Source organism: Populus alba, chromosome 6 (genome assembly GCF_005239225.2).
Source record: "Populus alba chromosome 6, ASM523922v2, whole genome shotgun sequence".
Taxonomy (NCBI): Eukaryota; Viridiplantae; Streptophyta; class Magnoliopsida; order Malpighiales; family Salicaceae; genus Populus; species Populus alba.
Window position 1 is genome coordinate 19,660,339 of NC_133289.1, and position 12,107 is coordinate 19,672,445.

The 12,107-nt window shown below is 32.3% G+C and overlaps 1 protein-coding gene across 1 annotated transcript; it reads right to left on the reverse strand.

Moving 5' to 3' along the window:
- Nucleotides 1–1,583: 1,583 nt before the first annotated feature.
- LOC118030721 (uncharacterized) lies at nucleotides 1,584–7,745 on the reverse strand. Its single transcript, XM_035034948.2, has 12 exons — nucleotides 7,274–7,745; nucleotides 5,832–5,896; nucleotides 5,525–5,597; nucleotides 5,298–5,316; nucleotides 4,970–5,089; nucleotides 3,678–3,747; nucleotides 3,212–3,255; nucleotides 2,917–2,958; nucleotides 2,634–2,693; nucleotides 2,383–2,450; nucleotides 2,050–2,107; nucleotides 1,584–1,937 (listed from the first exon to the last, which is right to left on the reverse strand). The coding sequence occupies exons 1-12, from the start codon at nucleotides 7,540–7,542 to the stop codon at nucleotides 1,845–1,847; spliced, it is 981 nt and encodes a 326-aa protein (XP_034890839.1). The 5' UTR covers nucleotides 7,543–7,745; the 3' UTR covers nucleotides 1,584–1,844.
- Nucleotides 7,746–12,107: the final 4,362 nt, after the last annotated feature.

Consider the following 12,107-nt stretch of genomic DNA (forward strand, 5'->3'; position numbering starts at 1 on the left):
TGATAAAAGAAATATGATCCCTCTCCCTCATAGCTACTGCTACTGCAGTGCTCAACTTTCTACAAAATTTCTTCCTTAAAGTCTGGAGTATAGGCTCAATCTTTGTAGAGATATAATTGAGTATAATTGTTGTAGTTCGTTAGTTATTATTTAGGAGTATACCTAACTTAAGTTATGTTATTGAAATATCAAAAGGCTTACTGTAGCTGGTTTCTTTTGCACAAAGTTAAGAACAATAATGACAATAATGAAATTTCAGATTAGTTATATTCTAAGAACTTTAATAAGTAATAAATAATTTAAATTAGTTTTGTTTTAAGTATAAATTCTATACGTGTATAGTATGTATGTTAGGATTGTATTTCATTCCAAATTTGTTTTTCCTTTATTTTTTTTTCCTCTTTAATTTTCATGAATTACCCTTTAATTTGTTTTTCATTCAAATTTGGTCCATTTTCTTTTGATTATTATTTTTTTTATTTGAAATAATTTATAAAATATGATTTTTCTTCAATTTTATCCTCCTTCAATTTTGTCATCTATCAAATTTGGTCCTTATTATTTTGATTGTTATTTGTTTTATTTGAGATAATTTTTAAAAATTATTTTTTTTACGATTTTATCCTCCATTAGTTTTTATTTCCTATTAGATTTGATTTTCATTCTTTTGATTGCTATTTTTTTTTTTTACTTGGCAACTTTTTTAAATTGATATTTTTTTATTTTAATCTTCAACATTAAATTAATTGGGAATTAAGCTTCTTGATTAAATCCGGGTTATGATTTCACGGATTGTGAGTTTAGGAGATTAACATTAGTTGAGAAGATTCGTTTGGATTTACCTGATTCTCCCCCCTTTTTAGCTCTTGTTTTTGTGTATCAATTTCATCTTTCAACATTATTTCATTAGAAATTGGGAAATGTTATTTTTTTTAATTGCTTTCTATAGGATTCTTCACTAATTTTGAAAATGAACCCGGGTTATCTAAATTTTTTTTATTTGTTATTTAAAAAAACCAGCTTTTTTAAAATAAATTTTATTTTTGAATTAAACTAAATTAATTAATTAAATATAAGCATGAAATGCTCACTTTATGATATTTTATTTTGTTTGCATTTTAGGCTATCACTCTAACAGCGGGTGCAGTCTCTTTCAATAGTCATGTAATTTTTTACAATAACTTAGAATTGTCTCAATAGACTCGTTTTGTTGGTGAGGCAATGTTCGTGACGGAGCGATGATAAGTCTTTAACATACTTTTTTTATTCTCCTATCAAGTATAATATTGGCAATTCATTTTTTATAGTTAATTATTACAAATTTTTTTTGCTTTTTTTAATGTCAATGCCTTTTTTAATTTTTTTTAATTATATTATAAAATTAATCAAGTTTATTAAATCAAATCAAGTCAATAATCTATATCTATATCTCAAATTTTTCTTGTTTCTTCTGCTTTAAATAGGGAATTTTGTCCTGCATCGGCTATTTTATTTGGTAAATGATTTTAGTTGTAAAAGGTCCCACACCACATAAAAACATAGCCCAGATATTTAGTTCAATGCCCTTAACAACATATTCTCCATAATTGAATTACCTCTTGTTTGTAAATATTGACTTATTGAGTGAACAGTTCTTGTGGAATGGAACATCAGAATTTCAGGAAGCAATATTGAAAAAGAAAATAACATCCAACAGAAGTTCATCCTAAATGCAGATTAATCAAAGAGGAACTAGCCAAACCCTCTCTGTGGTGCACTTAACTCGGTAGAACCACAGCAATACACTATGTTATACATTCACTACAATTATACTATAAAACCTCAAATGCCTGTAGGAAGTTTGCTTATGAAGTTGCATATGTTACTTTTAGATATTCCACAATTTCTGCGCTTTCAAACATCTGGACCCCAGTATTTGGATCTTCAATGTAAGGCGCCTGGAAACCATTGTTGTAAAATTGATATCACACTCTAAATAGATAGATGCTGATAATAGGGTGTGTGTTTCTAGTTACATATGAAATGCACTAACAAATAAATATAAATCACCTGAAAATGCCCAACTTTCTCAAATAGTATCTGTCGTTTTGGGCTACCACGAGCACAGCTAATAATAAAAAACAACAGAAGCCTTATCAGACAAAATGTTCCTGCATATTACGTGTGTGCGTGCGCGTGTGCGCGTGGTACACACGCTTTAAAACAGTAACTTGATGGCATGCTACTCAATAAGCAAAACTGATGGAACCGGTGAAATGCTTTCTATTGACAGAAAGGAACAGTGCCTCACTACTAACACGTCGAAAGTATGCCAATTATAGTGGAATTAATGGGAGTGATAATTGTTTGTTAGAAAGAGCACAAAAAAAATGTGGACTTTACCTTCGAACAATATGTGGTAATTCTAATTCGACAAGTACTTCTCGAACAATCTTGCAGAACGGGGAACCCTGAAATAGAAAACAAATATCTAAAACTTCTTTTTCAAAATCAGGAAACAATTAACTCTGTATCGTGTACATAAAGGCCATTGAAGTCCCAATAGAAAAGCAGAAAGGGAAGAGGGTGTCGAAGGAGAAAGAACAGCAAGCGTGCAAGTTGAAGTATCAAAATTGATATGACACTCTACAAACCTCGTATGCCCATAGTTCAAGTGGTTTGGGTGGCAGTTTAGATGGAGTATAAGAGGACCCCTGCATTAACACAAATGATCATTAAAGAGAATCTGCACCATTACATTACTAGTAGAGAACATAAAAATCACGATGAACTAAAATGGAATTGAAGGCAGCATAAAACATAATTTTACAAATTACAAAGAACGTTTTATAAATAAATATTTCACAGGAAGAAAGATGAGCTTCTTTTGTAATAATCATGGGAACTATTTACAAACTAAAATTCAACATTATTTACCTTTCCCATACGACCAATCATGGCAAAACCTTCGGTCAGAGTCTGCAAGAACAGAAATCATCAAGAGATATCTTTGAAATTTACATTCTACAAATTGACTAGAGAGTGTAATAGATAAGCAACAGAAATCATCAAGAGATATCTTTGAAATTTACATTCTATATCTTTGAAATTTACATTCTACAAATTAACTAGAGAGTGTAATAGATAAGCAACAGAAATCATCAAGAGATATCTTTGAAATTTACGTTCTACAAATTGACTAGAGAGTGTAATAGATAAGCAAATTGCTGACCGTTAAAAGACCAAGCGACAGCGTGAAAGGAATACTTCCATCACCTAAATAAGATAATCAAATAGAGAGATATATAAGATGGTTGAAGAGAGCAGATAGGTTAAAATATCATGCTTAAAAAAAAAGAAGCAAATCGTCATTTAAAATTTTAAACCTCTCCTTTAGTCACCTAAAATTGACAAAAGGTATAGATGAAATGAAAGAGTACCTAACAAGCCATACTAAATAGGCTTGCTTTGACCAAGATAAGATATGGAATCACAGTTACCAAAATTTTAAGAAAATAAATTTAATCTATCTATTAATAAAATGAGCAGTAAAAACAAAAAAAAGGGCAAACTTATCATGCAAATTGTATTCTATAGCTTTACTTTTTATTCTTTCAGATAACGTGGTTTAGTGATGAGAAAACAATGAAAAGACATGGAAGTAAATTATGAAAGTGGGTCGATGTTGAGAAACACACCATATTTTTGAACCAGATACTTAATTATGTCATCCGATTCATACATTGCAGTTCCAGTATTTGGATCTACCTGCAACCACAAGCAAAATTTTGAGCCTTGGCTTCGACTTAAAGTCACTCCCTTAAGGTATGACTTGCATTAAAAGTTTAAAACCATTAAGCCTAAGGACAGAGCCTAAGAGCCACTTGGACAATGGCCCAAAACCCTCACTTAACAAAAAATCCTAAGAATAAGTAATGTATATTTGTCAATTATGTTTTATGAAATGAAGATCGTCCCCACTTAACAAAAGGCTCCAAGTACGAAATGACCATTGCCCAAGACCCCACTTGTCAGGCATACATAAAAAATAAAAATAAAATATTTCTTAAATATTTTAAAAGATCTCATTTATAATTTAGCCCAAAACTTGTATTCACCTTAAGCCGGCTTTACCTAAGGATAGAAGGAAAATGACGATATGAAATTCTGCAAGAGTGAAATAGGAAATTGAAATTGCAAGAGACATGATTAGATTATGAAATCAGAACTTGAGAAGACCTAATTCAAGCAAGCATGTGAATGGGGCATTGAATTCTGAAGCCAGGAAGTGTTAAATAGCCTTTACTGTTAACCAATTTTGCTGCCCGGACCAGAATACAAAGAGCCACACATTCCCAACCTGCTCATACCTCGAATATTAATCATATTTCACAAAGCGGATTGGTTTTCGAGTTGTAGTTTAAGTTCTTCAGTGGCATATACACACATTGTTGGCTATTTTTGGAAGTGTTTGGCTGCAAAGCTACTCGTGGCTTCATTTCAGGTTCCTTCATTCTATCTTGTTCGAACAAAGAGACAATTATAATTTATAAATTAATTCTATGATTCACAGATAAAATGGACACCTAACCTGAGTTAAGACTAAATGCCAAAGAACTTCCCTTTGCACGGCCAATACAGATAAAGTTGAAGACCCAGATATATATGTCATCTCCTTTCTAATAGCTAGAACTATAATATAGATTTTATGGTTGGCAGTCAGACAATTGGTGACCATTAGATTCTCATTCTCTGAAAATTAATTGCTCGAAGAAACCAATGATACCTTCTGTTACCATGTTAACAAGGTTCAGGGTGTTGAATGAGATGATAGGGAACTGGACACTGATTCGTTGTGGTTTTACTGTTTAACTTGTAAAACCTGGTTCTTCCAAACATTTATGTCAAGCTATTGTTCTGCTAAACCTATATCTGGTCATTATGTACCTGTGGTGACTGGGGAAAAATAATAGAAAGAAAAAAGACAAACCATGTAAGGGAACTGCTGTTTTCCACCCATCTGAGCGACCTTGGGACGAAAATTGGGACCATTTTTTGGGCAAGGATAAAACAGAACATCAAGGTCCAACACTGCAACAATTTCTCTAACCTGAACATGTTTGCACAACCGTCAGCTAACATCTTAAGAAAGCCATAGAAGGTAATTTCAGAGACATGCCAGTAATAAGAACAATTAGCTAGCAACATATGTAATGGATCAAGGTTCATCATCCATATAGACCTGGGACGAACCAAATTAAACACACCCAAGGTCAATTAAGTATAACTTGTAACACGGTATTTTTGAATGACATTACCTTCCGACAGAATGGGCAGCTGAAGTTTGCAGGTGGTGCATCAGAATCCATATTTGGAGGGGAAAAGGGGTACAACCATTCAGTATTAATTCATCATAATTGCATGTAAGAGAGTCATAAGTGGAACGAAGAACAAGAGAAAAGACTGCAAGGAAACTCACCACCTAGATTCCCTCTACCAACTACATTATGCAGAAGAAAAAAAAATGATTTGGAAAGTAATGTACCCTTCAAACTCATATATCTCAATAGGCTTTTCTGGTCGAGGGCCTATTTTTGAGCTCTCTTTCACTTTATAACCTGTGAAAGACAAATATCATATTTACATTTATCAGCAAAATTAATTGTTAAGATAGTGGGTTTGAACAGGAATGCCAAATATGCTTTCACATCAACTTAGGACTTAGAATAAATCCTCCACATTTGTCCTGATCTTTTAGCTGGTATAGAAACTTGCACCAGCTATTCAACACAAGTACACTATATCAACTTCATATAGTATGACAACTAAAATTTGGGAAATTTGACACCTACCAGCTACTTCCAGAGAATATTGGTCGGGTGGAATTGCATCCTTGGAAACAAAAGATACAGAATACCTGCCACAGTCCCACGAAGATATAATAAATTCAGGAATCCTCCAAGTGGCTGCCACAAGATCCAACTACATGATAAAGGACATGATAGTTTTCACATATTGTATAAGAATAACATCACTACAGATTAAGATTGGTGGGTTTGATAATCTCTCATTTCTCAGTCTTTTTGGTTTGTCTTTTTTCACATTTAATTTGATAATAAAATACAAAAAATAACTTACATGCGTCTAAAAGAAGGCAAGGGTGCATCTTCATGTACACTTTGGAAGATGGTACAAGGAAAACGTCAAAGGGTGGAACAAGTAAAAAGGAGGAGAATTTCTAAAAGATTACACCTGAAGTTTAAGGCTTTTGTAAGAAAATATAATCACCCATTCTTGGTACCTCAGCTAGAAGCTTGAGCTTTTAGGTTCCATGGTTTCTATGAAAGCTGTATTTTTAAAGCAATGAATGGTACAGGACTCTGTCTAATCAGAAAGCACAAATAAGGAACTCCAAAATCAATCTAATACTATTGGTGCCTTCTAAACCCTTGTCTCTGTAAGTCCAAGCCTCTCAATTCATCCAATCAGGACCTAATTCCCAACCTTTTCCTTCCTATCCCTCGTTCCCTTTCAGTTTTGCTGCCCTTTTAAAATAACATACATTAGTTCATATGAGAATCTGTAACAAGGAGCAAAGCTGTGGGGATGGATTCTAAGTCACTTCACCAACAACACAACCCATTCCCTTTCCCCCCTGCAGGTCCATTTAGCTTTTCTCCTTGATAATTTAGGGTCCGTGGGTAGCCTCCTCATCTTTGCTAATTCACTGCTTTATGTGATAACACCCGTATTGAAATCCCGAATGGATTGCAAGGATGGAAGACAAGCGACTTTAAATAATGACCATTATGGTTCCCATCATCTGTCACAGGATTGCCCTCCAAATTTCCTTTTTCTACATTTGTACAAAGAGCCTCGAAAATCTATCTGGAGAAAATTGGGAACCTAAAAGGTCATTATGTCCCCATATAGTTTAAGGAACTCAAGAATTACTACACTCAAGAGTTACTACTATTTGACTTCAATTAACTTGCGGAAACATATTTTGTGCTCCATTGTACAAAAAATAATTTGAATTTCATATGAACTACGTGCAAATTTTAATTTTTACTATTAATACCACTTAATTTATAGTACATTTGTGGCTGAGTACATTGAAATCTTCAAATCCACGGTAAACTCTACAGCAAAATCGATAACAAAAATCATCTAGCTACAAGATTCCAATTAATCCTGTCAACGTATGAGAAACCAATATATACATAAAAAAGCAATTAACATAACTGAAAGAAAAGGAGTAAACAAGAGAACTGTTCAGTTTAATTCAACATACCCATTAACAAAAACACCAGTGCCCAACCGGAAAATCAAGGCAAGAGAAGCTCCAACAATATCCCAAACCTTGTCGGGTCTGACTCCAAACCGCTTTGGCTCTGGTGGCTCGAAATTGGGTGGTGCAGTAAAAGAAGTAGAAGTAGAAGTAGATGAAGTCGGGGTCTCAGAGGTAGCTCTAATGGTAGGAATTGACTTCTTGGGTGTTTTACGGCTGCCAGGAACCGAATGGAGAAGAGGAAAATTGTGGATGTTAAGTACTCCAGCCATGATTTTCGCTGAAGGGTTTTGGTGAAGAGAAAGAGTGGAGGTGGGATTTTAGCGAAATAAGACTGGCTGGTGTGCATTTGTTGTTTCTTGCATTGATGAGTATTTGTCGGCCTTGCTCAATTTTCTGTCCTGTACATGGATACTTGCTTTTCCAGTACTTGACGAATGTGACAGGTAATTCGGTTATGTCCCTCCATCCTTGCTGCTCAATGCTGTTTAGGGTTACAAAGATGATTAATTATGTTTTTTAGAAAATTTTATTATGAATTTATGTATTTTTTAAATATAAAATATAGGAACATGTGACTTCTCTATCTTTTTATTTTTCTTAATGTTCCATACCGTTACCAAACACCACTAAAAAAATCTTGAGTTGTTTAGTAACACATGCCAAAAACAAATTTGTCAAAGTTGCATAATTCAGCAAATAATAATAATAATTGAAAAAAAAAAAACCCATATTGATGGGTTACACTGTTGCATTGGTTATGTTCAATTAAAAAAAAATAAAAAATCTTTAAAAGCAAAACAAATTATAATAAAAAAAATAATAATCAAAATTGATTTAAATACAAACTAAGACACGTTTAATTTTTGAAAGCTAGATGTTAAATACAAGATGAGAAAAGAGAAAAAAAAAAACTCACCAGAGCTCAACCACTACTTTACCGTATACATGTGTTTTGCCACAAGGAAAAGGATGTTACAATGCTTCTAATATAATACGAAGACAATGTTTGATAGTTGACTAGTGCTATACACATTGTCTAAAGAACAAAGGTTCCAACTCGCTAATACCTGCAATGAATGTACCAACTATTTTTTTCAAATTATATTTTTATTTGTTAAATTATTGAATTGCCTCTTGCTTAAATCGATTATAACTAAAAAAATCATGATGAAAATGATTCTAGATGTTAATTTTAGTTTTTCTTTTCTTTTAATGACAATGGAGTAATTTTATTATACAATCAAAATGTTAAAAGATAAAAAAAACATCTAGACCCTAATTTTTATTTTATTTTTGTTTTTATAAGTCATTTCACCGTGCACCTAAAATATAAAGAGACTGACTTGTTCTTGATTGATATGATAATGACAAATTAAACCATGAAAAAGATCATTTTACCCGTAACAACCAGCAATATCATTTTGTTTTAAAATGATAAAATGATTATTTTACCGTGCAATGTACAATGAAATATAAGTATATGTACAGTAAAACACGACCCAAATATTTTTTTTTATTAAAGTTAAAGACTTAAATATTATTTTCTCTAAACAAACATCAGCGAGATAAAAGAAGCTAACCTCTTCGCAAATTCCTGGTTTCTCTGCCTTGGGATGAGATCTTGAGAGGCCCTTATCTCTCTCTATTCAGCCCTCTCTCGGCCAGGCGAACCCTTGTGGTTCGGTTTTCTAACATCATTAACCCAGTTCGTCGATGGTTTCAATTGCTTCGAGAGTTAGGTTTCGATTTTAGTTAGGCATTGGACTCCAGCCATGAAATTTTATGTTTGTTTGATAGTATAATTATGATTGTTTTTTTAATAAATATTTGTATTAAAATATATATTAATGATGTTTTTTTTTGTTGTTTTAAAAATTATTTTTAATATTAACACATCAAAATAATTTAGAAATACTAAAAATATATTAATTTAAAGTTAATAAAAAAATAAAAAAAAATTAAATTTTTTAAAAATATTTTTAAAATTAAAGTAACAGGTGATATAAGTAAATATTTATGCCATTCTCTTCCTGATGTGGCCCACAAGGCTCCACACCCACATCACAGAATCACGTGTTTTGATTGATTATTATAGAAAAATAATATTACTTTATAATGTGATATTGTATTGCAACAAAATTATCATCTCGAAATCGAATTATAAAATAAAAAATAGGCTGTTTAAATAATAATTTTAGGCACAGTTATTCTAAACAAATTATTCTATAGTAGACATGTCATGTAACATGGGAAAGCTTAAAAAACTACGGGGTCAGATTCCTAGAAAAAAGAGAGCAAATTCAAAATTCTACAACTATTTAGGACTAATATGAATTTTTTGAAAAACATTAAGGGCAATTGCCTCCCTCCTCCTCCTCCTCTTATTGTAACTTCGTCCTAGCAGTGGCCAGGAGTGGCGTCCATAGATATTAGAGAAGGAAGCAATTGCATCCTTAATATTTTATACCTAGCATCTTAATCCTCGCTGTCTTCACTTCTTCATATACTTCCAAATAAAAACAAATCAATTATCTCTCATAATCTTCTTATTTCTTCTATGCGAAAATTTACTCCCCTACCCCTCCCCGGTGCCCCGTGCCTTATGTGAATAAATCATACTATTGATAAAAAAAAATATGTTTCATCCAAATAGGAAATGCATAAATAAAATATGAGAATATTAAATCGTGAAAAAAAACTAATTAAAATTTTAAAAAAATTAATTAATTTGATTTAATTTTAATTTTATAAACCTAAAATTAAAAAAACTGAATTTAAACCTTGAAAGTTTGAGCTGGGTTTTAGGTAATGGTAAATTTACTATCAAGTCTTCTAAGTAGTGCTTGACTTGAGAAAATAAAGTGTATCAGAGAATACAATGGAAACAAATCATTACAAATTAAGTCTACTGTTTCTTTTCTTTTCTTTTCCAAAACGAGAATTTTAAAGTTTAATCTCATTGAACACGTCGGGCTTTCTTACCACATAATAAACCCAGTCCACTAACATCTTAGACCCATGTTCTAAGTCTAGTCTATCTAAAATGACAGTTATATACAGGTGGCATTGTTTCAATGGAGCAACCAGCATAACATACCAACGTACTTATCTCCCAGGTCCAAGATAGGTTTAGCCAGGTAAGGAAATTCTAACTGACGGTGCCGCCCAACCAGTGAGGGCCAAGTGTCACGATCTAGCGTGCCATGTCAGCCCGCCGTGGTAACTCTGACCAAGTCTAGAGTGCAGAGGGATGGTGGCGAGAAAAGCAAGCAACCTTTCCATGAGTGCGGCAGAATAATATTTGATAGGTAATTTGGAGAATGAGAAAGGAATGTTCTTTGCTTTTCCATTTAGGGTTGTTGAAAGATGGCAAGTTCTGTGCGTGAATCACTGAGTTATTTGCTTGGAGAAGAGATTTTCCATGCTTTCTCGAGAAAGGGACTTGATTCTAATTTAGTTTTGGACTCGCGAAGGAGATAGAGAAGTCCTCCTCCTGTATCTCCACCTGTGATAACGTACGATCCTCTCAGTATAATGGAGCTATACTAATGGAGGAGGGCAGGAGTCCATCTTCAAAGAGAAAAGTGCGCCCGGCATGGATCCAGTGGGCATCATTTCTTTTTATTTTTCTAACGCGTGACAACGACACCCATAGCATTAAAAATAAAAACTTCCTGCGGGATATTGATTAAATTTTAAATTTATTTTTTTAAAATTATTAGAGTTTTATAAATTTTAGAATTATTATAAATTTATATGGTTATTAACTTTAAAATTTTTAAAAAAAATTAATTGAAATACACGTAAACTTACTCGAATACTCATAATTAAAATAAATAAATAAATAAATAAAAGCTTCTCACGCATTCATTTGCTAGTTTTCAATACAATATGTTTGTGAGGGCAGACCTCTCCTGATTATGATATCTGAAAGCTTTATTCACATTTTTTTATCTCCGAGAGATGCATTCATCAGGCTGACGTAATTACCGTGTTATGATCCTCTCAAAATGAAGAAAAATACAGAGAAACTGCCAATTTGATTGCCAACATTGGATCTTTATTTTATTTAACTTTTTTTATTTTTTTTGCGTGATCTTTTTTATTATTATTTTATATCCGAACGAATTTCATCATATCACATTGTTAGATAATGACGTGGCTATTTTGTATCGACACGTGGTAAAAAAGGGACAAGTGCCTAATCTTTTATTTTTACCTATATAAGTGATTAACCTTTGATTATTTCTTTTCTTTTCTTACTCCAAAGATATTTTTCATCGCTCATCTAGTTCTGTGACAAGAGCTCAAAAATGATATCATTTTCTTCATACAAGATTTCACGATATTCCCAAACTTCTTGGATTAACATTTAATCCATCAATTTTTTTGTTTTATTATTTTGTACCTAACTTCAAACAATATGTGAAGGCTCGTGCAGTCACGACAAAATCATTTTCATTTTTTTTTCTCAGTAATTTCAAGTGAGACTCACATTTTGCTACGTGTCAGTACAAAACAATCAAGTATCAATCGATACTGTACACGTCAACATTTAACAGGTCTTAAGTGATGAAATTCACTCAAATAGAAAAAAAAAAAAAAATTTAAAGGTTACTGGTTCAAATAGATAAAATAAAATGTTAGACATTCAAACTGAACAAAAAACTAAAATGAAAATTTTTTCTCATTTAAAATAAGATGTAACTCAATTAATCAAACTCTAGTTTTATTCTTTAGAGATTATTAATTCGAGTCCCACAAATCTTTGATCACTAGAAATTTATATGATTGTTAATTTTAAAATTTATAGGATTAATCAAGATGCGCACAA

What these genes read in the sequence shown, in the direction of transcription:
- LOC118030721 (XM_035034948.2), bottom strand. Translation starts at nt 7,542, where the DNA reads ATGGCTGGAGTACTTAACATCCACAATTTTCCTCTTCTCCATTCGGTT. An exon ending in TGTCGCTTGGTCTTTTAACG is followed by an intron (nt 2,959 to 3,211) that starts GTCAGCAATTTG and finishes CTGTTCTTGCAG; the next exon opens with ACTCTGACCGAAGGTTTTGC. An exon ending in TGATTGGTCGTATGGGAAAG is followed by an intron (nt 2,694 to 2,916) that starts GTAAATAATGTT and finishes GTGTTAATGCAG; the next exon opens with GGGTCCTCTTATACTCCATC.